General features: G+C 30.2%; 4 protein-coding genes across 5 annotated transcripts; 2 read left to right on the plus strand and 2 right to left on the minus strand.

Annotated features, from left to right (window-relative positions):
- The first annotated feature begins 2,817 nt into the window (after positions 1-2,817).
- On the plus strand, positions 2,818-9,663 carry LOC114371012 (nucleolar protein 14-like). The gene is made up of 13 exons (XM_028328414.1): positions 2,818-3,292; positions 3,851-3,989; positions 4,162-4,232; positions 4,474-4,533; positions 4,625-4,837; positions 4,927-5,055; positions 5,417-6,106; positions 6,476-6,668; positions 6,782-6,975; positions 7,310-7,414; positions 8,092-8,231; positions 8,568-8,846; positions 8,956-9,663. The coding sequence occupies exons 1-13, from the start codon at positions 2,906-2,908 to the stop codon at positions 9,218-9,220; spliced, it is 2,865 nt and encodes a 954-aa protein (XP_028184215.1). The 5' UTR covers positions 2,818-2,905; the 3' UTR covers positions 9,221-9,663.
- A 1,361-nt stretch (positions 9,664-11,024) lies between these two features.
- Positions 11,025-14,829, minus strand: LOC114370496. Its single transcript, XM_028327859.1, has 3 exons — positions 14,715-14,829; positions 14,110-14,187; positions 11,025-11,822 (listed from the first exon to the last, which is right to left on the minus strand). The coding sequence occupies exons 1-3, from the start codon at positions 14,732-14,734 to the stop codon at positions 11,414-11,416; spliced, it is 507 nt and encodes a 168-aa protein (XP_028183660.1). The 5' UTR covers positions 14,735-14,829; the 3' UTR covers positions 11,025-11,413.
- An 877-nt stretch (positions 14,830-15,706) lies between these two features.
- Positions 15,707-16,274, plus strand: LOC114370074 (probable steroid-binding protein 3). The gene is made up of 2 exons (XM_028327359.1): positions 15,707-15,737; positions 15,949-16,274. The coding sequence occupies exons 1-2, from the start codon at positions 15,707-15,709 to the stop codon at positions 16,272-16,274; spliced, it is 357 nt and encodes a 118-aa protein (XP_028183160.1).
- A 1,731-nt stretch (positions 16,275-18,005) lies between these two features.
- On the minus strand, positions 18,006-21,788 carry LOC114370410. 2 transcript variants are annotated; one of them, XM_028327758.1, is made up of 5 exons: positions 21,590-21,788; positions 20,476-20,568; positions 20,122-20,193; positions 19,801-19,854; positions 18,006-18,573 (listed from the first exon to the last, which is right to left on the minus strand). In XM_028327758.1, the coding sequence occupies exons 1-5, from the start codon at positions 21,667-21,669 to the stop codon at positions 18,195-18,197; spliced, it is 678 nt and encodes a 225-aa protein (XP_028183559.1). In that variant the 5' UTR covers positions 21,670-21,788; the 3' UTR covers positions 18,006-18,194. The 2 variants fall into 2 exon arrangements, with proteins under 2 accessions (XP_028183559.1, XP_028183560.1); XM_028327759.1 differs by having other exon boundaries at positions 20,122-20,175; positions 21,590-21,785.
- Between the last annotated feature and the right edge of the window lie 2,673 nt (positions 21,789-24,461).

The following is a 24,461-nucleotide window of genomic DNA, read 5'->3' on the forward strand; positions in this document are numbered from 1 at the left end:
ATTGAAGAAAGTTATTAATTAAGTTTTTAAGTGAGTTTTCTAAGTATATTTATTGATAATAGTAAAGATCACTCAAGTAAACTAAGTGTTTGTTAAACTAGTGATGTATTTATTGATACAAACTTGTTTTTAAAATAAGAAAAAAAATATTAGTTTTCACTTTGACCAATTAGTCTTCTCTACTAATTGTATAATTTTTCATTATGTAGGGATTCATACTTTGGTGTTTGGGTGGGTGGGTAACTATAGTTCTTATCAGTATTTGTTAAAGGAAGGTCTAAGGTAGTTGTATGGTTCTTATCATTTGAATGCTGAATAACATACAATATATAATTAAGCCTTGAATCTACATCTTCTTGAATCATAAACATTTGTCTTGATACAAGATTTTTCAATAGGTGCCTACATTAAGATTATGCTCGACCAAACTATTTGTACAATTAGTTAAAAATTGAAAAATTATCTTATTAAATTAAAAGTGTTTGGTAAAACTAGTTGTTAAAGTAGTTGAAAAGTGTAAATTGATAGACATAAATATATTTATATTCTACTGTTTTATGTTACATTTTTCATGTTAAATATTCTACTATTAATCTTAAATTATTTCTTAAAATATTTGTAACCAAGTTTAAAATAATATAAAAAATACACTTAAGTGGACATTATACTTTTATTATGTTAATCAATGTAATAGCTAAAATAAAACCATCTAATATAAAATTATTCCAAAAATAATAGATAAAATATAGTGTTGAACTAATAAATTAAATATTAAAGTGGTATATGGTTAAAATAAATATTGTAACACGAAAAATGTACAATATATTAACAAAAAAATATAAATCTATCATCTATCATTATCAATGTCTTGTTTCATAATGCTAAATTAATAAAATAAATAGTATAATAGTTAAATTACAAATGTAATGTAAAAATATCAAAAATATAATATAAAAAATAAAATAAACTAGAGTAAACCTATGACTTATTATTCCATATTAAATTAGCAATATTGTTGTGCATTTCTTTCATCTCACTATATGTATCCTCCATATTTTCGTAGCCAATGACATCTACAAGTTCTTCATGGGGTATGTAATGTGGATATTACATGTGTCATTACTCATTCATATGGGAAAATTTCACAATCAAAATATTGTAAAAGAACCTATCAAAACATTAAATGAGAAGTGGAAAAAAAAATTAAAAATACCATTACCTAGAGAAAAAGGGTTAGTGTGCACACTGTGAAACAAAATGAGGGGATCTGCACCTTGATGGGAAAAAATAAAACGACAAACATATAAATGAGTAAAAAAAGAAAAACAATAAAATCTTGATTTATTTAAAAATGGTACATAGGAAATTTGATAAATACATAAAGGATAAAAAAGGAAAAAATGTAAGAAACTAGAAGGTAGAAGCTAACATTTTAAAAAACTATACTTCATGTAACATTTCAAAAAATGTTAGAAATTACTAAAAAGCTTACTTATCAAACAATGAAATGAGTTTTTAAACTAGTAAAATAAGCTAAAAACTAGCTAAAGTACTTTGTTGAACTTAGCCTAAGCAAGCAATTGGAAACCAAGTTTCAAGCCAAGAAACTCCCTACTTCATTTTCCTTCAAAATAATGTTAATTGCATAAGGGTCATTTAGGTCTACATTACTAGTATTATCAATAGTACTACAAGACTCAATTGATTTAAGTAATCTTTTAATGTAATTATTAAGTTTTTTCATTGTGCTTGCTTAAAACTTATAGAAACATTGATCCATCCTATTTTCTTTTCTTCTCACTTAAAGAATTGTTTGTAGAGTTACTCAATGTGAATTTTCTAAATCCAAAACTACCACAATTGTTATTACCACCACTACCTTTCCAATACTTACACCAACATTTGAGGATCCTTGACTTGACCTTGAACTATTGTGTGTTGCATGTGCGGTACACCATTTAGTTTTCTATTATTTTTTGGAAGGTGATCTTAGTTAACTTCATTGTAAAAGTTGATAAAGGACAAAAAAAGTTACAAGAAGACTTTAAAGTGACGTCATCAATCTTAGAATATAAATATATGTAATTTGGGTCTTTGTTGAGTCTTTTAAATTTCTAAAAATATCTCCTTTTAATCAAAAAAATAATAATGTTTCCTTTTTTAAGGCTTATTATGATTTGTTTTGGACCTTTTTATTTGTGTTGAGCCTTTTTACTAGTGATAGTATAAATAGGCCATTTAGATACATTTTATAAGAAGTTTTTGATGAATTTGAATTAGCTTTGAGTGAATTGAAAATAAAAATATGATTAAATGATTATTTTGAATTAAACAATATTTATCATTAAAGATAGATATTTTTTAAAGTGATATATATATATATATATATATATATATATATATATATATATATATATATATATATATAAGAAAATCATAATTTTCAAATTCCAGGAAAAAAATTAATGCAATACAATTCAGAATAATATATTTCAATTTAATTTTTATTATCTTATGGTTTTTTCCAAAACAATCTCACGGCTCTATACTAAAAAATATATTTAAATATATTACACCATTTATTATTTAATAATAATAATTATAATTTAAATATATGTTATTTTATGGTTGAATAATATACTTTTAATATCTCCTCTTATATTATAAATTAGAATCTCTGAGGTGGAACTTAAAGAGTGAAACTTTCACCTTAAAGAATCTCTAATATACTTTTAAGATTTCCGAAAAAATAAAATCACAAAAAATTAAAATCAAATTTCCTCTTTGAAAAAAAAAAACAGTGTCACTGAAGTTAGCGCCGTAACTACAAAACACAACAGTCCCAAACATAAAAACCCTAAACCCCTCCACAAGCGCGGGTGCTGCATTTCTCTGTGCAAAATCCATGGCGAAATCATCAAAACGCAGCGTCGGAACCAGCAGCACCGACTCGAAGAAGAAGAAGAAGAACAAAAGGAGCAAGAAGTTCGGTCCAGAAGGCGTGGCCATGAAAGTGAAAGCCAACAACAACAACAATGGCACTGCCTCCAATCCCTTCGAGTCGATTTGGTCGCGGAGGAAATTCGAGGTGCTAGGGCAGAAGCGGAAGGGCGAGGCACGGCGCATGGGGCTGGCGCGCTCCCTGGCGATCCAGAAGCGCAACGACACGCTCCTCAAGGAGTACCACCAGAGCGCCAAGTCCTCCCTCTTCGTCGACAAGCGAATCGGGGAGAAAGATGAGGCGCTCGATGACTTCGGGAAAGCCATCTTGCGATCCCAACGCGAACGCCAGGTTGATTCCTTTTTTTAAAGGACAATGTTAGTTGTTAAATAAGAAGTGAGGGACTCCAAAAAAAATGTGATTTTCAATGAATTTTCAACCAATAACAGAGAAAGTATGTTTAAAAGAGTGTGCTAGAGATTGTGTTGTTAGCATTTGCCTTTAGCATACATGACCGGGTGACAGTGTAAAAAAGTTTTGAGGAGTGCTAGCAAGTAGCAACACTCTCTCTACTGTCAGTTAAAATTTACTGGATATTACATAATAATGTGTGAAACTTCTTAATGAGAAGTGAAACTCACCAAATTTTGTGATTTCCAATAAATCTCAGTCAATGAAGAAAACAAGAAGAATGTGTTCAAAAGAATATGCTAGAGAGTGTGTGCTAGCATTTCTCAATTTTTTTATACTTATCAGTATATTTAAAAGTGAATTTATTTTAGAATAAATAATGTATGATCTATGTAGCGATGATGTATTAGAATGTCATCCGATTACAAACTGCCATATGTTGTAAGTTTGCTGACTATGTAGTGATGATGTAAATTCTCTTTCTTTGGGTGTTTTTAGCTGAACATGAAGCTGAGCAAGAAAAGCAAGTATCACTTGTCTGATGGAGAGGAAGATGACTTTGAGGGAATTGATTCTCTTGGAAGAGATGATTTTGAGGATGAGATGCTTCCTGACGATGTTGATGCTGAGACTGATGGTATGTTAATGATGTGTGATAGTTAGATGGTTTTATGTAATGTACTTTGTTTTGTGACTGCTGAATTGATGGCTTATTTGTGAACATTCTGCTTCAACTGTAATGAATGGCTTAGTATGCTGCTTGTGTTATTTTTGTATCTTGGGTTTATGGTTAGTGCTGGATTTTGCAGAGAAATTAAATTTGGTTCAGTGGAGCATGCAGATTCCGGGGGAAATTAGTGCGGATGATGGGGAGGAAAATGTAAGGCCTGTTATGCCATTGATGTTGCTACCTTTATTTTTGTTTCATGTTATAATCACATTATGCGTATACAATGTTATGTATCATGTATGGGTTGTGTAATCTGTGAGTGATTTTTCATGTTGTGATTATCTAAAATGTTAATATCCTATCCTTGCTAAATTTTTGCAATTGTTGTTGCTGGATTTTGAAATATTTTGAAGATGGTTCTTAAGGTTCTTAATTGTGACTTCTTATGCAGAGACATAAAAGCAAGAAGGAAGTGATGGAAGAAATTATCTCAAAAAGCAAATTTTACAAGGTGTGGAATATTTCTTGAATCAAGGCTATGGTAGTTTATTTGTCCCCTATTCTTTTTGCTCACATTTTTTTTTCACTCCAATATTTTCCAGGCTCAAAAGGCGAAAGACAAAGAAGAAAATGAAAACTTGGTGGAAGAATTGGACAAGGATTTCACTTCCTTGGTTCACTCTGAAGCCTTGTTATCTTTGACTGAACCCAACAAGATGAATGCTTTGAAGGCTCTGGTGAACAAAAGTATTTCAAATGAGCAAAGTAATAAGGACTGCATGTTTGCTACTCGGACAATGGGTAATTCTGTGCAGGTACTACTCATCCATGAGAGTTCTTCTTGGCCTGATAACTTCATCCTATTATAAGAACATCCAACATTCCAACTTTCAATTTTTGGCAGGAAAAACCTGATGATTATGACAAACTTGTCAAACAAATGGGATTGGAAATGCGTGCTCGCCCTTCAGATAGGACAAAGACACCAGAAGAGATTGCTCAGGAGGAAAAAGAACGTCTAGAGGAATTGGAGGTATGTTTATGACTTTGCATGTCTTTTAAACATAAGTTTGTTATTATACAATTAATAAAAAAATTACCCTTACATATAAAGGAGCATTTGCCCGCATTTCATTAGTTAAGCTCTGATGTTAGCTATATAGCTGAGCTACATTTTAAGATGGTTTAGACTGCTGTTATGGATGAAGTGGAGGGATGGTAATGAAGTCGGGACTGGTAAACTAAATTCATGATTGATTTTTGTATTTTAATAAGGTTGCTGCCATGTAACCCAGTGGTTGTGGATTCTAATCATGGACTATTTGCATGAGGTAAAGTTCTATACATCTTTATTTTAGAGAGTCAACTATAAATCCTTTTATTCATAATTTAAGGAAGAGCGGCAGAAGAGGATGGTTGCTGCTGAAGATTCAAGTGATGAAGACAGTGAAGATTCAGAAAAGCCATCTGAACAGAAACCAAGATCTATCTCTGGTGATGATCTTGGTGATTCCTTTTCTGTTAATAAACAAATTATGACCAAGAAGGGCTGGGTTGATGAGATTCTTGAAAGAAGAGATGAGAAAGATTCTGCTAGTGAAGATGATGATGGTGAAGATTCTGACAATTTGGGAAGCTCTGGAGATGCCGATGAAGGATCAGATGAAGATCTTGATGAACATGAGAAGGATCTTTCTTTAAAAGATTGGGAACAAAGTGATGATGATGATATTGGTGCAGATTTAGAAGATGAAGATGATAGTGATGAGGATATAGAAACAGCTTCAGAAGACCTTGATGAGGTAAAAGGATTGGATGCTGCAGTTCATATAAAAGCAAAAAGAAATGCTTCTGTTGAAAGTGTAAAAAAAGATAAGGATTCTTCAGATGCCAAGAAGATAGATGTTGGAGGAAAACAGTCAAAAGAGTTGGACATTCCTTATATAATTCAAGCTCCGAAGACTTTTGAAGAATTATGTTCACTGGTGGATAAACATTCAAATGACAACATTATTTTGATTATCAATCGGATTCGGAAAAGTAATCCAATCACACTCGCAGCAGAAAATCGAAAGAAAATGCAAGTATGAAACCTGTTCCTTTCTATTTACTTTTTGTTAAGACTTGGATCTTCTCTTCATGCATCTTGTATGTATGTGTACTGAATCCATGATTGCTTTATTAGCAAAACTGTTATCTCTTTGACATTTTCAACTTGAATATAGTGTTTTTGGCATTAACTTTGATGTTGTATTGACAATTTAGGAAAACCTATATCATGGTTCTTCACTTTAGTTCTTTTGTAGTCTAGTCCAGATCGCCCTAGCACTATTTCTGGATGTAACATTTGTCACACTATTACATTGTATTCCTAAATAGTTCATCAGGATATTGTGGTTTGTGATTATTATATGGCTTATTACATCGGAGGCATTTATATCTTCTCTTTTCAGGTATTCTATGGAGTATTGTTGCAATATTTTGCTGTTTTGGCAAATAAGGAACCTCTTAATGTTGAGCTACTCAATATGCTGGTGAAACCGTTGATAGAGATGAGTATGGAAATCCCATACTTTGCTGCAATATGTGCTCGTCGCAGAATAGAAACTACTAGAAAACAATTCATTGAGAGTATCAAACAATCAGGTTGAAAAGAAATGTTGTCGAACAGCTGCATTCTCTATGTTAACTATTGTGGAGAATTATGAATTTTTGGATGTTTTGGTAACACCCTATCTGTAATCATTTTGTTGTCACAGAAAGTAGCAGTTGGCCTTCTTCAAAAACGTTGTGCCTCTTGCGTTTGTGGTCCATGATATTTCCATGCTCTGACTTTAGGCATCCAGTTATGACTCCTGTGATATTGTTGATGTGTGAATATCTGATGCGTTGCCCTATAGTATCTGGTCGGGATATTGCCATTGGCTCTTTCTTATGCTCTATGCTTCTCTCAGTAAGTATATCCTGAGGCTAGATTCTTTATTGAGTTTGTTCTGTCTAACTTTTACGCTATTTGTATGGCATCATCCATGATGAAATCTGAAGGAGACTATATTTGGATTCTATCATGAAATGGTGGCAACTGACCTAGGCTTCATGAAAAAACCCATTAGTGGTATTTGTTTCCAGAAATGAGTTTTGCTTTTGGATGATTTGCCTACTAAGATTTTTTTTTTTGAAGGGATTTACCTACTAAGATATTTACTGTATTGCTGAACTTCAATTTTTTCTTCTTTTTCACTTATTACATTTGCTTCTTGCTCATGTACTTAATATATAAAATACAGGTATTTAGACAGTCTCGGAAATTCTGTCCCGAAGCAATAATATTTCTTCGAACTTCGCTGTTGGCAGCTACTGAAAGTAAACATGTTTCAGATGAAGATTCCCAGGTATGACTACTTCATTTGACCCTCTGTATTTTGAATCATATTATGTGGTGGGTGAATGTGTGCTTGTATGTATTTTTATTTTTATTTATGTATGGGGGCTACTAACCTCATCATGTGTTATTAGCATCTTCCACTCTTTGAACGAGAAAACAATTTTAGATATTTTAGTTCTTTGCTAGAAAACCAAAGTCCTCAAAAGTATTGCTAATATTGTTGTCTACTCTTTCCATTTAGACTGTACCCTCCTTTCCTTGTAAACAGTTTCTTTTGTACTTCAAAATCCACTTGAGAAAACAAGTGCATTGAAGCGGTTGCTGTACATTTTCTTGAACTTTCCTGCTGTTGCCCTATACTAATACCCTAACATTTTATCTTTTTCCAGTCTACAATTCTATGGCTAAATTTTGTGACTTTATTACTCTTGACCATAAATAATATGGAACAGGGTCATTTTTCTTTTTCTTTTATTAGTTCAATACTATACTTTTAACATAATAAATAGATAGTAGAAGAACATTTAATGGAGGATTATTATGATATGCTAGCATTTGAGTTTATCCATAACCTAGTTAGACCCTGCATTTGGGGTACAATATTGAGAATGTGGTGCTGTACTTCATGGTTGTATTACAGTTTTATGTATGGACACTGAAATGGCCATATTTGTTTTATGCCAGTTATATCATCTTATGGAACTGAAAGCTCTCAAGCCTCTCCTATGCATACACGAGATAGTGAATGAGATTAGTCCTCTGAATTTCTTCAAGATAATAGACATGCCAGAAGACTCTTCTTTCTTCACTTCTGTTAGTTTCAGGTAACCAATAATTTGTTACGAGTTACGACCAGTTATCTAGAAAGAAAAAGGGTTACCTCCTTGTTGTTCTTATGTTGACTGTCTTGGTTTTGAATGGGGTCACTTTGTGTTTTTAAAACAGAAAAAAATGTTAGGCAGGCGTGCAGGGATGTGTACTTGAGTTGCATTATCAAGAGCTGGTCATCTAGATTTTGTGTTATAGCTATAGTCTTGTTAATTAATACTGATGCTCCTAATATTGAAGATTTCTATGTTCAGATCTTGATGATTCCTTTTTGAAGGTTTATGGTTTTTAATTTTTATTTATGTTGGCTAATTATGATTCTTTGATTACAGGGCTAGTGTATTAGTTGCAGTCGTTGAAACTCTACAAGGATACGTTAACGTCTATGAAGGCTTAAGTTCATTTCCTGAAATATTCCTACCAATTTTGAAATTATTAAATGAAATAGCAGAACAGAAAAATATGTCAAATGCATTACGAGATAAAATTAAAGATGTGGCTGAGCTCATTAAGTTGAAAGTGGACGAGCATCACACTTTGAGGCGACCACTTCAAATGCGGAAACAAAAGCCAGTACCAATCAAATTACTGAATCCCAAGTTTGAGGAGAAGTAAGTCCCTTCTTTTCCCTTGCTTACATTTGATAATATGTTTCCTTAGACATGCGAATCAGAAAAGGAACCCAAATTAAGCACTTAATATGTCATATTTGTTCTGCAGCTATGTCAAGGGCAGAGACTATGATCCTGACCGTGAACGAGCTGAACTGAGAAAATTGAAGAAACATTTGAAGCGTGAAGCTAAAGGGGCTGCACGAGAATTGCGTAAAGACAACTACTTCTTGCTGGAGGTGAAGGAAAAAGAGAGGTCTTTACAGGAAAAAGATAGAGCAGAGAAGTATGGAAGAGCTAAAGCTTTCCTTCAAGAGCAAGAACATGCCTTCAAATCTGGACAACTAGGAAAAGGTAGGAAGAGGAGGAGATAAAAACTTGTGTATTTTTCCCCATGAATTGTGCTGAAACACATAAGGCTTTACCTTCAGTCTTAATCAGCTCAAGGAGTCATTTTTGTGCAGCCTAGTCTATAGAGTGGATAAATCATGAACATGCTTGGAATGTTTATGGTGGTTGACTATAAGCTAGGTCTTCCTTTCCCCACTTACTATTAAAAAGTTGAAGCAAATGGTGGTGATAAATGGTATATTAATCTTCTGGGAAGGAATGCGTTACTCTTGTATTCAAGTTTGAGGAATAAGAGAATTGTAAGTTGATGCAACTTCATCTAAGTTGTCTCTCTGGAAACATTCATAGCCAGCTTGGTTGAACCAAGATAAAATTTTGCAAATGAATTTTCAATCTAATTTGTACTGAATTTCCCTTCTACAATTATATCGATTCAAATTCCAATGATGATATAAGGATTTTGTTAGGGAGCAATTTGTAAGGACCTCTACGAGTCCCAAAGTTTTGAGGCATATCTTAACCATGAACTTTTAGGATCTAAAAAGACTAAAGGATAAACTTTTGAATATAAGAAAATAATAAGAAAAAGATAACAACCTGTTAAAACTATTTTGATGTTTTTTTGAAGTTTTTGATTAATTCTACGTAGTAGACATGCATATGTTAATGCAAGGATTCCTATATACAGAATTGCTAGAAAGTTGTTTTTTTTAAAAATAAAATAAAATATATTTGGTAGTGAAGCATTCGCTTCATTTATTTTTAAAGATGTTATTTAAGGCAATGATATAAATTAAGAAATATAGTTATTATTTTTATTTATTATAGGCAAATGCTAACGAATAAAAAGTTTATAAAAAAAGTTATCTTAAAAACACAAGTTATTTATTATTTGTTTTTTAAATAGACTTAAATATCTTTTTAGTTGTTATAATTTAATATTTTTTGTTTTTTGTTCTTATAAAGTTATTTTTTTAGTTTTTATAATTTATATTTATTTTCTTTTTAGTTTTTAAATTACTTTAAATAATGAAAAAAAGTATTATTTAAAGTATTATAAGAAAAAAAAATTAAATGGTATAAGAGCTAAACATATATTTAAACCTTTGAAATATATGAAAGTATCTTATTGAATGTATTAAATGCTCCTCAATCAACACTCTATAACTCAGCATGTTAACTAAATATTCTCTTTTAATTTCTTAGTATGGGATAAATTAAAGCTGGGTCGGGTCGGGCTATTCATAAATGTAGATGTAGAAACCTATTAAAGTTTAATATCATCATTTTTTTGTTGTATTTGCTCAGAGACAAGTTAATAGTGTAACTCATGTTATGTTAGAGTTGCACCATTCTTACCTGCTCTCTACACTTATCACTTATCATGTGATATCTTATATTAAAAGTTTGGTGATGAATGAAGCGAATTAAATGTGTTTCCGTAAAAAAACTTTTAAATATGCCTTTGTTAGAAGAGGTATCCGCATGGAACACAATTATTTCTAAAAAAGAATACACTAACACAGTAACACATGGGAAACAGAAAATAAAAAGATCAAAGAATCAATAAATATTTTTTTAATTGATAATTAAGGTGCGTTGAATTAGAAGAAATCACATTTATTAGGTTGCATTAGAAAATTACAAATACTTTTGCGTCAAAGAAGAAAATGAACGCTTACTATAAGAATTCATTTAAACTTATGAAAAAACTTATTTTTTTTTTCCTTTTACTAAAAATACTTTGATAAATTTATCCACACATGTCATATATCCAAACATTCCCTCATGAATTAATAAACAAGAAAAGCGTAACAAACAAAACTGTAAATTAAATTCATAACCGAGCTGCATACACTTCAATCTCATCAAATACAAAATAGACTGTTATATTCTTAATCAAACTACACTTCAATCTCATCCATAGACATAGTGCAACACAAACAACAACATATTTGGATATTAAAACCACGTCTTTTTTTTTTTTTCATTATTGATCGAAATACCAAACAGTTTATAATAATTGAAAAGAAAACAGCTCTAGACCTCCTTGATATTTGAAACCACGTCTTCAAACCACATCACGTGAAACATCACCATATACACAAACATAAGAAAGCTTTAATTTGTACCCGGCCATTCATTTTTTCATGACAATGTGGATGCAGAAGCTATGAGTTGTTTCTAATTTGACGTGGATTAACACGTTTGAGATTTCAAACCAATAGCATACGCTGATCACTGCGCAAAATACGAAAGTAGTTTCTAGGGCTACGTTCAAAGACATTTCTGTAAATGCGAATGTTCCTCCCTGGAGCCTTCATTGTCCTCCCTCTTTTACAACAACAGCAGAAAATCTTCCTAATCACTTTCCCAAGCCACAAAACAACACCAGAAATCAGCTTCCAAAGCAACCAAACAACTCCAGAAATTAGCTTCCAAAGCAACCAAACAACAGCAATAGCTGCTAGTGCCACACCAACAGCAATAGCAACATACAACAACCATCCTCCACCCATTGAAATTTCATCACATGATTCAGTCTTAACGTTAAATTGATGCCCTGTGATTTTTTCAAGTATTGGATTAATCTTTGTCCCTAAGCAACTTATCAGGGACACAAACCTGAAACATGGAATTCATGATATATAGTTAGAGTGAAACATAAGAAATTGGATTAACCCCCAAAAATTATATATTAGAGACTAATTCCTTCTTAGGCATATATATCGAATATATAGTGAGTTTTGTCTCTCTAAAAAATCTTTTTCAATACATATGATCTGAAATCGATCATTGACAACATGTTTAAAAAATCTCTCTCTATCCATATATATTAGTTGTGCTGAACCTTGTTAGTATCAATATGTTTTGTTCTAAGGATAGTCATCTTTAGACACTACTAAAACATTCTATCAACGCTGATCATGTTTTTTTTTTAAGTCTTTTTATCTATCACGTTATATCATCTGTATATTTATATTTCATTTTTCTCTTTTCTCTCAATCCATCTTTAGGTGTATTATATCATTGGGTCTCCATTTATTTTTTCCCGGTTCTAATAGCTCTGGTGGCGCTCATTTGGTCTGTATCATTAATGCACTATTTTCGTACAACAGCATCAGCTAACAACAAAGAAAGAAGAAAAAGATATTGATGCATAACAAAAAAAAAGGCAGAAAATATGAGTATTGGCAAAATCATTGACATTTACCAAAAATGTATGCTCTGTTCATAACTATATGCAGCTACTCTACTCTATTTGTCTATGGCTGTGGCTTGATTCCTCAATTTAAAACGTTTGCTTCTACTGTGAACTTCTTCTTTCAAAAGTTCCTTCAAGCACCAAACATAGTGGCAACGTGGGTAATTTAAAAGTTTACACTGGTTGTCAATTAAAATTTATTTTAGATAAACTTCTCCATAAATATATTTATCCCATAAAATAAAATGAATTTATATATAAGTTAAAATAATCTTTTGGAGAAGCTAACTTCTCTAAAAAAAAACTAATTTTAACTAGTGCGTAATATAATTTTAGTTCTTGCCGAAAAAATTATTTCATTTTTTCTTTTTATTCTATCCTCCTATATGTATTTATGAGAAAACTTATCTAAACGATAATTAAAAAAATCAACAAGCTTATAATTATAACACATAATAATTTGCAATTAGATGATACCTAAAAAAAACTTACATCATTAGACTCACTATATGAATTATTTATCATTTTTTATTTGACTACTACTTATTTTGTTAAAATTTTATAATACCTTAATCATAGTGCATCAATAAATATTTTGTACTCTCATCAATTTACGTATTTTTTTTATCCGTAAGAGTATTTGTACATGATATTGAGAGTTTATAATACTCATATGAGAGTTAGACCCCTTGATTATTCATGCATAATTATATAAGATAAATTTATTATTTATTTTAGAACAAATGCTTTAAAAATGATATTTATGATGATCTTTGATTGATTCAAAGGATAAAAAACTTTATACTCCATGACAAATGAACTCGAGCTACCAGAAAATGTTTTTTACATAAAAAAAATACATTAACTGGATATCGGATATCTCAATCCCGTCCGATACCCAGTTCAAATTAGAAAAATATATTTTTTTAAAAAAATATTAAACATTTGATTTTAAAAAAAATAAATTAATTGTTAAACATTTATTTTTAATTACTTATATGTCAATAAATTTATTATAGTGCATGCGTCTACAAAAATCGTTAAGAAAAGAATATTAAATTATGTAAAAATTTTAAAATAAAATTAACAAGTAATAAAAATTTTAGGACTTTTGATTAAATTATACAAAAATTCAAAAAAATTTAAGTGGCGGGACAAGTCATGGTTCGGGATGGATGTAATAATCTCATACCCGTACGGTACCCGACTTTTGGTTACCGGGAAAAATCCGAACACAAACACATACCTGGTCAATTCGGATATTTCTACCAAAGTCGAAACATATTCGGACGGATACTCACGGATACAAGTTTTTTTTGTCATATCTATGCACGAGTGGTTTTTTTAGACTCTTGTAAGTTAGAAAAACTTTTTTTTAAAGTATATTTTTAATAGAAATTTTGAAAGGATCTAATTTCACCTAGGTTCAAAAAGATTGTTGAAATTAGTAAAATTATTTTGATCAAAAGTGTATTTGCAATAATTAACCTTCTATTTACATAATTCTTTCAGAGAAAAAAGAATGATATGTTGAAAAAGATTCAATGAAAAGCATCATGAAACGAGTACTTATGATAAATATCTTTAAAATGATACTTGCGATGATTTTTATTGATTCAAAGTATACAAATCTTCATGTACTGCATTGAAAATTAACTCCAGGAACAAAAATATGATTTGAAATTATCGATAAAGACATAATATTACCAATTGATGACAGGATCCATGATGGATTGAAACTCGAACTCTAATAGCGGAGACTCACGGAGAAGAAAGCGTGAACCCCTGAGGAAGAAGATCTCCATAGTGTTAAGTGAAGTAAACTCCGAAAGAAATATTAGCATGACAAAAAAAATACTCTCATCTTATAATCATACGAGATGCATTTTGGATCATTATATTATTCATTCAAAATGTTTACAGGAATTTGAGATCTTGTATTAGAGATCCAAGTTTAATTTTACTTCAATCTATAAAATGTTGATGTATGATAAATCAGTTGATTTTACTATAAATATCTTAAAAAAGAATACTCACGATCTTTGATAGTTATTTTATGATAAATATCTTAAAAAAGATACTCAGGATCTTTGAGGATGCTTTTTTATTTATAAGAATCGAAGATTGATATAAATTTTTTTATAACATTGAGAATGTTGAATCAACTGAATTAAATATTTTTGTTAGAATCTATGATTGATTCAAAGTGTAAAAATCCTTATAATACATGAAAATTAACAGGAGCAACAAAAAAATAATTTAAGAATAAAACATTAACTGGAAAATCAACGACGAAGGCGTGGTAATCTTACCTATGGCTGACACGATCCATGGTGAAGAATTAATTGAAGGAGAAGAAATATTGGTGAAGAAGAAGATCAAGTAAAAGTTGCATTTGTTTGTTTAATATATTGGCAAATGGAGCTGAAAGAGAAACAAAGGATTGGTTGAGATAAAGTGAGGGACCCACTACTCGAGCACAACAGCACAGTGAGTGAAGACGACTTGACTTGAGCAAGACTAAGTGTCGCGCAATCCTCAAAGGAAACAACCTTAGTCCATAGTCAAGTGAACAGTGTACTAAACTAAACTACTAGTGACCCGTGCTACATCACTTACATGCTTACGTGGCTGTCACACTCCCCCTTTTTTTTTTTTTTTTGAACTATGCTATTCTTGATTCCAAAGTCAAAACTTTCATTTTTTTTACATGCACAACCAAATATTTCATTTCAAATGATAGATAACAACACTCGAATTTAAATTGAAAAAAAAATCATAATCACATCATATAAGTATATCTTTCCATCATAAATTAATTAGGTTTCTTTATTTTTAAAATATTTAATTTAGCCTCTTAATTTTAAGACAAATTGACACTAACATTAATAGTCCAACAAAAGCACAACATAAAAAAAATTGTAAACAAAAAATATGTTTTTAGTCATTAAATTTTTAGTCAAATTTGATTTTGTTCCCTATAATTTTAAATTAATAAAATTAGTCCACAACTTTTAAAAATATGTAAATTAGTCCTTTTTCTAACTTTGTAACAGTAAAAACCACCCCTAAATGTTTAACTTAAAGAATATGTGATTAAGTTTAAGCGTTTTCAAAAGTTAGAGGATCAAACTTATCCGTTTAAAAGTGCATGGACCAACACATGTGTGGAGAGGAGAAATAATTGATATTTTATTTTCTCGAGGAATTAATTTCATAGCTTTTAATGGATACCTTATTGTCAATAAAAACTACAAAGCCCACTACTAAAAAAAGTTATTTTTACGACGCACACCGCCTTAGAATGTTCCTCAGTGGCATTTTTGTAAATAGCGGTAAGATAATTACGACAGTCTTTGAGACCCGTCTTTGTAGGACTTATTTCTACAATGGGTGTAAATAGAAAACCGCCTTTCTTCATTTTATAAAAAATAAAAAGCTTTTTTGATTAGGTTTTCGCATGCATCCTGCGCGCGACGTCGCGAAGCTCAGAACTCGAAGGACCTCGAAGCTGACATCCCCTGTGCCGGATCAATGTTGTTGCAGTATCGTCGTGCCGTAGGCTACCCCGCCGTGGTTGCCAGCTATGTCGTGAGAGTGAGAAGCAGAGGGTAACGAGGAAGGTGAAGTGGTTCGATGACCAGAAGGGAGTGGGTCGCGTCTACGACGTCAGCACTGGAAAATCCTTTTACGGCCCCTACGCCATGTTCGCCGGCAAAGACACCAGCAGAGCCCTGGCGAAGATGAGCAAGAACAACGACGACATCTCCCCCTCCCTCGTTGACCTCTCTGACAAGGAGATCGGCGTTCTCAACGACTGGGAGAACAAATTCCAAGCTAAGTACCGTGTGGTTGCTCGTGTTCTCAATTAATCATATGATAACCTAAGTGTATTTTGTACTCTATCATGTGAGTGACATGATCTCTTACCAAACTCAATCACCATTAAATCCCTAATAATATTAATAAAATTCCTCTATCCAAATTCTGGATACGGGATTGGATTTCTCTTTCATGCATCTCATGTAGCTCCTCTAATTGATTTTAATTTCTTTTATTGCTTAAGAAAGGGATTTTTGTTGCATTTCCAATTTCACTTAAAGCTTAGGAACCTAAAGCACATTTTTTAATGAATATATCGATCACCATACCAATTTTCTGCCGATATAATTGATTGAACCGACTAGTCAAGTATGACTTTTAAAATAATGATTAAAATTGAAAAGTAATTATGAAAATAAACTTTAATTACCTTTAAAAATAATGATAGACAACAAATTGAATACTTAAAATATAAAAATAAAAATATAATGATCACAAAAGGCAGAATAAGGAATTATATAATAAAAGAAAATATTAAATAGGTATAAAAGAAAATTCAAATTTACCTAGATAGTAAAAAATAATACATTACTTAGATGAAAAGGTAATAAATAAGATGCTAAATTACTCTTCTAGTCCATTTTTTATTTAAATTATTTCTCAGAGGTTGCGGGTTCCAATCCTCTAAGTGACAGTTTTAATAAAACTAACACTTTGTTGATAAAAAAAAAAACTTGTTTTCAGTATACTTATCAAGATTACATTTTCTAGTAAGTTCATGGAATAACCTACTGTTGCTGTCTACAATGTAGTGATTTAAAACTTGTCCTGAAATACTGATTTGATTCAGATAATGCCATGCTTTATTGAAGGAATCCTGTGTCGTTGGTTAGGTCAAACTAATGGTTTAATAATACAAGCCAGATGATGGATTTTGATATACATATTTTGTTTCGATGCAAGTGCCCGTGTGTCTATCTTCTGTTATAACTTTTAATTGTTCATTCATTTAGATTTAAATCTTTTGCTCTTGAAATCCATTCACTAAGATCAGTAAGATGTACACTCTTTTTTTATTCCCCTTGGTAACATCCTGTGATTGAGCATTGAGTAGTTCATAGAAAAATAGAGAAGAATCGGCCAAGAGATAAATAAGTGTCTGTCATGAAGATCATCTGAACAATTAATCCCCTTTCTATAGGGTTAAAATCAAATTGAAAACAAATTCCAACCTTTCAAATTGATCTAATCCTAGTTTTCTTTATCAGCTTGGATAAAAAGTAAGTGGATGTTTGTAATAAAATATTAACTAAGAAAGTTACAATAGAATGGACTGTATGTAAGCTACGAAAATTGCACAATAAAGTACAATGGCATGAACACTGAACTGTAACTTAATCCTCCTCTCTTTTCGCAGTTAACTGCTACTGCACCAAAGATAGTTAGTCATGGTATTTTGTCTTGCCATTGATGTACATGTATGGAAAGGTTTAGTTTGTACATGTATGGAATGTGAGAGAAGAGAATATGTAAAACATATGGCAGATGATTGTTCTTGTTCTTTTGTAGTAGACCAGATCGCAATAGCTCTATTTTTTAATGTAACATTTGACACTCACATTCTGTTTCTAAATATTTTATCAGGATATTGTGGTTTGTGATTATATGTCTAACTACATGGGAGTTATGTATAACGTATCTTCTCTTTTCAGGTATTCTATGGAATATTGTTGCAATATTTTAAAATATAAACCAATACTTTCTTTCTCTCCACAGCCAAATTCAAAGACCAAAATACGTGAAAACTAGGTACTTCGTGTTACTTCAAGTGGTTGTTCATGTTGGCAACATGTTTTGAAACATACAAATTGTGCTAAATTCATAACCGAACTACACCTTAATCTCATCAAATAAAATAGACATAGTAATGCACTAAGTAATAAGTAATAAATAGTACTTGATCTGCTTGTCTACTTGCGCAAGTTACGGAAGTAATTTGCAGGGTTAAGTTCAAAGTCTTTTCTGAACATGCGATAGTTTCTCCCTGGAGCCTTCATTGTCTTCCCTCCTTTACCACCACCGAAAATCGCCTTAATCACCTTCCAAAGCAACCTAACACCACCAGAAATCACCTTCCAAGGCAATGAAACAACAGGAGAAATCACCTTCCAAAGAAACCTAACAACAGGAGAAATCACTGTCCAAAGCAACCAACCAACAGCAGAAATCATCGTCGAAAGCAACCGGACAACAACAATAGCTGCCACTGCTACACCAACAGCACCAGCAACACGCAACAACAAATCTCCATTAATCTTTGTCACTAAACTTCTTATCAGGGACACCAACCTGAAACATGGAATTCATGTTAGCTAGAGTCAAACATATGAATTGGATTAATGGATCACCCCACCAAAAGTTATACATTATTGGCATAGTACTATGTTTTGTTCTTTGTTTGCACTAATACTATTTTCGGATCGATAGTCAAAGACTAATTCCAAGATAGAGATTACTAAAGTAATTTTTTTTTTCAACAAAGTCTTTCCTTATACATGGTCAGGAATCAACAATATGTTTAAGGAATCCCACAATCTACCAGTTGTGTTAAACTTTGTTGGGGTTACTATGTTTTAATAGCTCAAATTGGGTCCTCATTTAACCTGTATCATTGCACGATTTTCGTACAACAACATTAGCAAACAACCAAAGGAGGAGGAAAAAGATATTGATGCATACACAGTGGATGTTTATATTTTATATATATAACAAATTTCAGTAAAAAAATGTGCATAAATCATTGACATTTACCAAAAAAAAATTGTGTTGAGTTTTGACAAATTCATTGACTTAAAAAAATCTAAAACCGCTGTTCATAACTGTATGCAGCTACTCTATTTGCCTATGGCTTAACCCCTAAAACCTTTGCTTCTACTGTGAACTTTCCCATTCAAAAGTTCCTTCAAGCACAAAACATAGCGGCCACAATATGTGGTTTAAAATTAAGAAAAATATACAATTATAAAAAATTTAAACCGTTAGTCAATTAATGACAATTTTTTGTATGATTTTTAACAAGTTATTGGCCTTGTTTGGATAATTTCTCTATAAACACTCGTACGAAAAGAAAATACTAAAAAAAATATCTTAGTTAAAATGAACTTGCATAAATTAAAATCATCTTTTGGAAAAATTTAACTTCTCTAAAAAAAACTGATTTTAACAAGCTAATTTTAGTTTACGAGAAGAGTTCATTTTATTTTTTATTCTTATTTTATTGTCTTGTAAGTGTTTAGGAATTTTTTTTATCCAAACAGGACAATTATAAAAATTAACTTATTATTATAATATAATATTTAGTGCATGAATTATTTATTCATTTTTTTTACTTGTGTATTAAGTTTTTGTTAATTTTTATAAATGAATACCTTAAAAACCATACATAAGATATTTTTTTATAAATTCAATTAGAATGCAGCTGTTTGCTTATATAAGATGAATTTGTTATTGTTTATCATAAATACTTTAAAAATGATACTCAAAGTATAATAATCAACGACAAGGGCGTAATCTTACTCATTGACGACAGGATTCATGGTGTGTTGAAGATTGTGAAGAAAGCTTGAACCCCTGAAGAAGAAGAAGACGAAACTCTCAGTAGTGTTAAGTAAAGTAAATATTAAACCCCTAAAGAAATATTATTTTTCATGAATTTAATTAGAATGCACAAGTAAAGTTTCTTTAGACTCTCATCTAACGAGAGATAAATTTGGTAATTCTTATAATAAATATCTTAAAAATGATACTCATGATGATTTTTTTTATTAATTCAAAGTATAAAAATATCTATACTCAATGACAAATTAACTCAAATCAACGACAAGGACATAATCTTACCTGTTGATAACAAGATCCTTGGTGTGTTGAAGACTGTGAAGAAAGCTTGAACCCCTAAAGAAGAAGAATAAGCTGTCGGTAGTGTTAACTGTTAAGTAGTGTAAACCACTACGGAAATATTATGTTTTATGAATTTAATTAAAATGTAAAGTTTCTTTGGACTCTCATCTAACGATATTTAATTTGTATGATAAATATTTTAAAAATTTATACTCATGATGATTTTTTATTGATTCAAAGTATAACAAACTTTATACTTCATGGAACATTAAATTAAGGAACAAAATATTTTTTTTAAAAAAAAATTAAACTGGAATCAACTACAAGATATATAACAAGGGCATATAATCTTACCAATCAATGAGAAGGGCGTAATTTTCAACACTAGTGAATTTTTCAACTATTAGATTAATCTTTGTCGCTAAACAACTTGTCTGGGACACAATCCTGAAACATGAAATTCATGTAAGAGTGAACGATAAGAATAAAACACTAATCTGATCCTTAAAGTATTATCCTTTCTTTTTAAATATTGATCCTTAAAATAAGATAAATTACTTACGTAGTTTTAAAAAGTTAAAAAAAATTCATATTATGTAATCTCTTAAGTATTAAAAAATTATTCAAACTAGTCCCTAAGTTTTACTGAAACGTATCAACTTGAAGACTAAACTGATGAATACTCAATACTTCATATATAATTTAAATAGTTTTATTATTTTAGGAACTGTTTGAGAGAGAGAGAGTAATAGTTCGAGAACAAAATTGGAAGTTTATTTAAAACTTATATATTATTGAAATAATAATATGTTTTGTTCTAAACTTTTAATAGCTCAATTAATTAGGATCCTCATTTGACCTGTATCTGTATCATTACTCAATTTTGTACAACAGCATCAGCAGAACAACAAAGGAAGAAGAAGAAAATACTGATGCATAATAGTGGCTGTCTAATATGAAAATTTTCGGCAAAAGTTTTTGAGATTATAAAAGTTTTATACTATTAGTCGATCAAAAATTATCTTTCATATAATTTTTAAAATATACTAATAAAAACCAATAAATTTAGATTAGATGATAGTTTGTGAATGTGATTGAATGTTAGTAGTTTTCTTTTACACAGTTACAATACATATAAATCTTGTGTATTAAGTTTAAGTTTTTTAATTTTTATAATAAATAAATATCTTAAAATCATATTATCGGTCACCTTTGATTATAATTTTTTTTATAGTGCATGACAAATTAACTGGAACAACAAGAAGCAAGGGATAATCTACTCGGTATTTTTAAACAACTTCTCGGGTTTGAGATGAAATATAATTGGGAGGAGAGACTCTATCAAAATTAGTAGATTAAGTTTTTAACAAAAAATAATTATCAATAAAATTGATGATATTTTTTTACCAATAATGACAACAACAACAGCAACAAAAAGAAAAAAAAAACTATAAGGGCGTAACGTTACCCATTGACGATCCGATCGATAGTGGGTTGGAACTCTGACAGAGAAGACGCAAGGGAAATCCAATTGATGACATGATCCATGGCGGGTTGACGCACGAAGAAGAAGAAGACTAAGATTGTATATGGTCATCCAAAAGACGAAGAAGAAGAAACCCTTTATTGATAAAGCATTCTTCAGTTCTGACACAATTCCACTTTCGTTTCTTTATTGATTAAATGCACGAGAAAGAGAAATTAACCATTGGTTGAGATAAACGGTGAGATAAAAAGTAATAATTGTTACTAAATATTTGTTTTATAATTTAAAATTTATAAAAATATAGTAGTTATATTAATTTTATTTTTTATAAAATAAAATATTTTGTTTTAGAGTTTGGTAGTTAAAATTAGAATTCTGTTTTTTATATTGTATTGTTAATTCATGTCATTTTGAAGTAATTTTTGTTTTTTTATTTAGTTTAAGATTTTGTATTTTTTTCATTTATTTTTTTTATTAATTTTCTAATTAATCGTTTTAGAGAGAAAATTTATTTTCTTCTTTTTTATAGTCATACTACAATAGCATTCTCTTTTATTAAAATTTATGTTATGAATATGATTGAATCCCTTTATAGTAAGCCTCATAATTAATTAATAGATGAAAACGTAATGTATTAAGCTTCATTAAAAATGTTTTTATTTTATTACTTCATTTATTTAAATTTAAAATTAATGAGAGATTATTAGAATATATTTTCTTATAATTTAAAATTTATAATTAAAATATGTTTTCTTTATCAGTTATGTTTTGTAAAAATAAAATGCTCTTAGAATTAGTCTATGTGAAAATTAAGCATCTCATTATTTCTATTCATATCTTTTAGGGAGTGATCTTTTACTTGGTCATATCTTTTAGGAAGTTATCTTTTACTTGGTCAAATCTTTAAAATTACTAAGTTTGTTGTTTGGTTTTTATTTTTTGTTGTTTAATTTAGTACTATAAGTATTTTGTTGTTACACATTAGTAACTGGTTGTCTTTATACATATGTAGCTCCTTGCTAACAAAACAATAAACATGTGAAAATACAACACGCAAAACAATAAAATGAACACTTGAGTGAAACTTTATATTTTACATGTCGTATTCTTAATAGAGTACCTTATAAATTTTTTTTTTGAAAAAACCCCTTATAAGCTATAGAGAAAAAAGAACCAAATCTGAAATATTGGGGTGTCTAGAAAAGATTAACATTCCTATTAATAAGAAAAGGAAAATTGTACCAAAAACAATTGATTGTGTTTTTGTTGGATATTATTTGCATAATACTACTTATAGATTTTTTGTTGTTAATTTAGAAGGGTCTCACATTTCTAATGATACTATTATGGAATCTAGAAATGTCACTTTCTTTGAAAATGTTTTTTCTTTGAAAAATAAATTGTCTAAATTTGTTTGTGATATTTCTTGTTCTAATTTATCTTCTTATAGTAATGCTAATAAGGACATTGTTTTTGAATCTAGGAAGAGTAAAAGATCTAAAAAAGTTAAGGATTTTGATTCTGAATTTTGATCTTTTCTATTTGAAGATGATCCTAACACTTATGGTGAGACCATGAGGTCCATTGATGCACCTTTTTGAAAAGAAACTATTAATGATGAAATGAGTTTTCTTAAAACTAATAAAACTTGATTTCTTACTTATTTTTCCCTGGTTGCAAAAGTGTAGGTTGTAAGTGGAATTTTCGAAAGAAATTAAGAACTAATGAATCTATAGAAAAGTTTAAGGCAAGACTTGTTGTAAACAAATAGAAGGTATATATTTCTTTGATACATATTATCTTGTTTCTAAAGTTACTACTATCAGAGTTTTAATTGCACTTGCTTGTGTTTTTAATTTAGAAATTCATCAAATGGATGTAAAAACTGCTTTTTTAAATGGTGAATTAGAAGAAGAAATTTATATGAGTCAACCTGAAGGTTTTGTAGAACTGGGTAAGGAAAAGAAAGTTTGCAAAATTGTTAAATCTTTATATGGTTTGAAACAAGCTCCAAAGTAATGACACAAAAAGTTTGATCAAGTTGTTCTTTTGTATGGTTTTTAAATCAATAATAGTGATAAATGTGTGTATGTGAAACAATTTGATGATACTGGTTGTGTCATTTTATGTTTGTATGTGAATGATATATTGATATTTGATAGTAATATGTATTTCATAAATGATGTGAAGTCTTTTTTGTCTAGTAATTTTGATATGAAGGACCTTGGTCTTGTAGATGTGATTTTGGGTATTAAGCTTATAAAAAAAATGATTGCATGGTTTTAACCCAATCACATTACGTTGAAAAGCTATTGAAGAAGTTTAATTATTTTAGTGTGAAATATGTTTCTACTCCTTATGACTCATCCATTAAGTTAAAGAAAAATTTGAGTAAAGAAATTTCCTCACATAAATATTCTCAAATTATTGGTTCTTTATTCTATTTGACAAATTTTTCTAAGCCTGACATTGCATATGTAGGTGGTAGAGTAGAAATGTATACTAATAATCTTGATCATTCTCATTGGATTGTATTAGAAAGAGTTTTTAGATACTTAAAAGGAACCATTATTTATGATATTCATTATACATGTTTTCCTGTAGTAATTGAGGGGTTTAGTTATGCAAATTGGATTTTTGATTTTGATGAAACAAAATCGACAAGTGACTATATCGTTACTTTAACTGGTGGTGCAGTATCATGGAAATCACCAAACAAACTAATATTTCATGTTCTACCATGGAAGCAAAAATTATTTCTTTAGATACTGCTACTAGTGAGGTTGAGTTTCTTAAAAATTTGTTATGTGATTTGCCATTGTTGAATGAGCCTATACCTCCAATTCCAATGCAT

The sequence above is a fragment of the Glycine soja genome, chromosome 10, assembly GCF_004193775.1.
Source record: "Glycine soja cultivar W05 chromosome 10, ASM419377v2, whole genome shotgun sequence".
Classification (NCBI taxonomy): Eukaryota; Viridiplantae; Streptophyta; class Magnoliopsida; order Fabales; family Fabaceae; genus Glycine; species Glycine soja.

What these genes read in the sequence shown, in the direction of transcription:
- LOC114371012 (XM_028328414.1), top strand. Translation starts at nt 2,906, where the DNA reads ATGGCGAAATCATCAAAACGCAGCGTCGGAACCAGCAGCACCGACTCG. An exon ending in TATGCTCTATGCTTCTCTCA is followed by an intron (nt 6,976 to 7,309) that starts GTAAGTATATCC and finishes TATAAAATACAG; the next exon opens with GTATTTAGACAGTCTCGGAA. An exon ending in TTTCAGATGAAGATTCCCAG is followed by an intron (nt 7,415 to 8,091) that starts GTATGACTACTT and finishes GTTTTATGCCAG; the next exon opens with TTATATCATCTTATGGAACT.
- LOC114370496 (XM_028327859.1), bottom strand. Translation starts at nt 14,734, where the DNA reads ATGGATCGTGTCAGCCATAG. An exon ending in ATGGATCGTGTCAGCCATAG is followed by an intron (nt 14,188 to 14,714) that starts GTAAGATTACCA and finishes CTTCTTCCTCAG; the next exon opens with GGGTTCACGCTTTCTTCTCC. An exon ending in ATGGATCCTGTCATCAATTG is followed by an intron (nt 11,823 to 14,109) that starts GTAATATTATGT and finishes TCCATGTTTCAG; the next exon opens with GTTTGTGTCCCTGATAAGTT.
- LOC114370074 (XM_028327359.1), top strand. Translation starts at nt 15,707, where the DNA reads ATGTTCCTCAGTGGCATTTTTGTAAATAGCG. An exon ending in TGGCATTTTTGTAAATAGCG is followed by an intron (nt 15,738 to 15,948) that starts GTAAGATAATTA and finishes ATGTTGTTGCAG; the next exon opens with TATCGTCGTGCCGTAGGCTA.
- LOC114370410 (XM_028327758.1), bottom strand. Translation starts at nt 21,669, where the DNA reads ATGGATCATGTCATCAATTGGATTTCCCTTGCGTCTTCTCTGTCAGAG. An exon ending in ATCGATCGGATCGTCAATGG is followed by an intron (nt 20,569 to 21,589) that starts GTAACGTTACGC and finishes TTCATGTTTCAG; the next exon opens with GATTGTGTCCCAGACAAGTT. An exon ending in AAGGATCTTGTTATCAACAG is followed by an intron (nt 19,855 to 20,121) that starts GTAAGATTATGT and finishes CTTCTTCTTCAG; the next exon opens with GGGTTCAAGCTTTCTTCACA.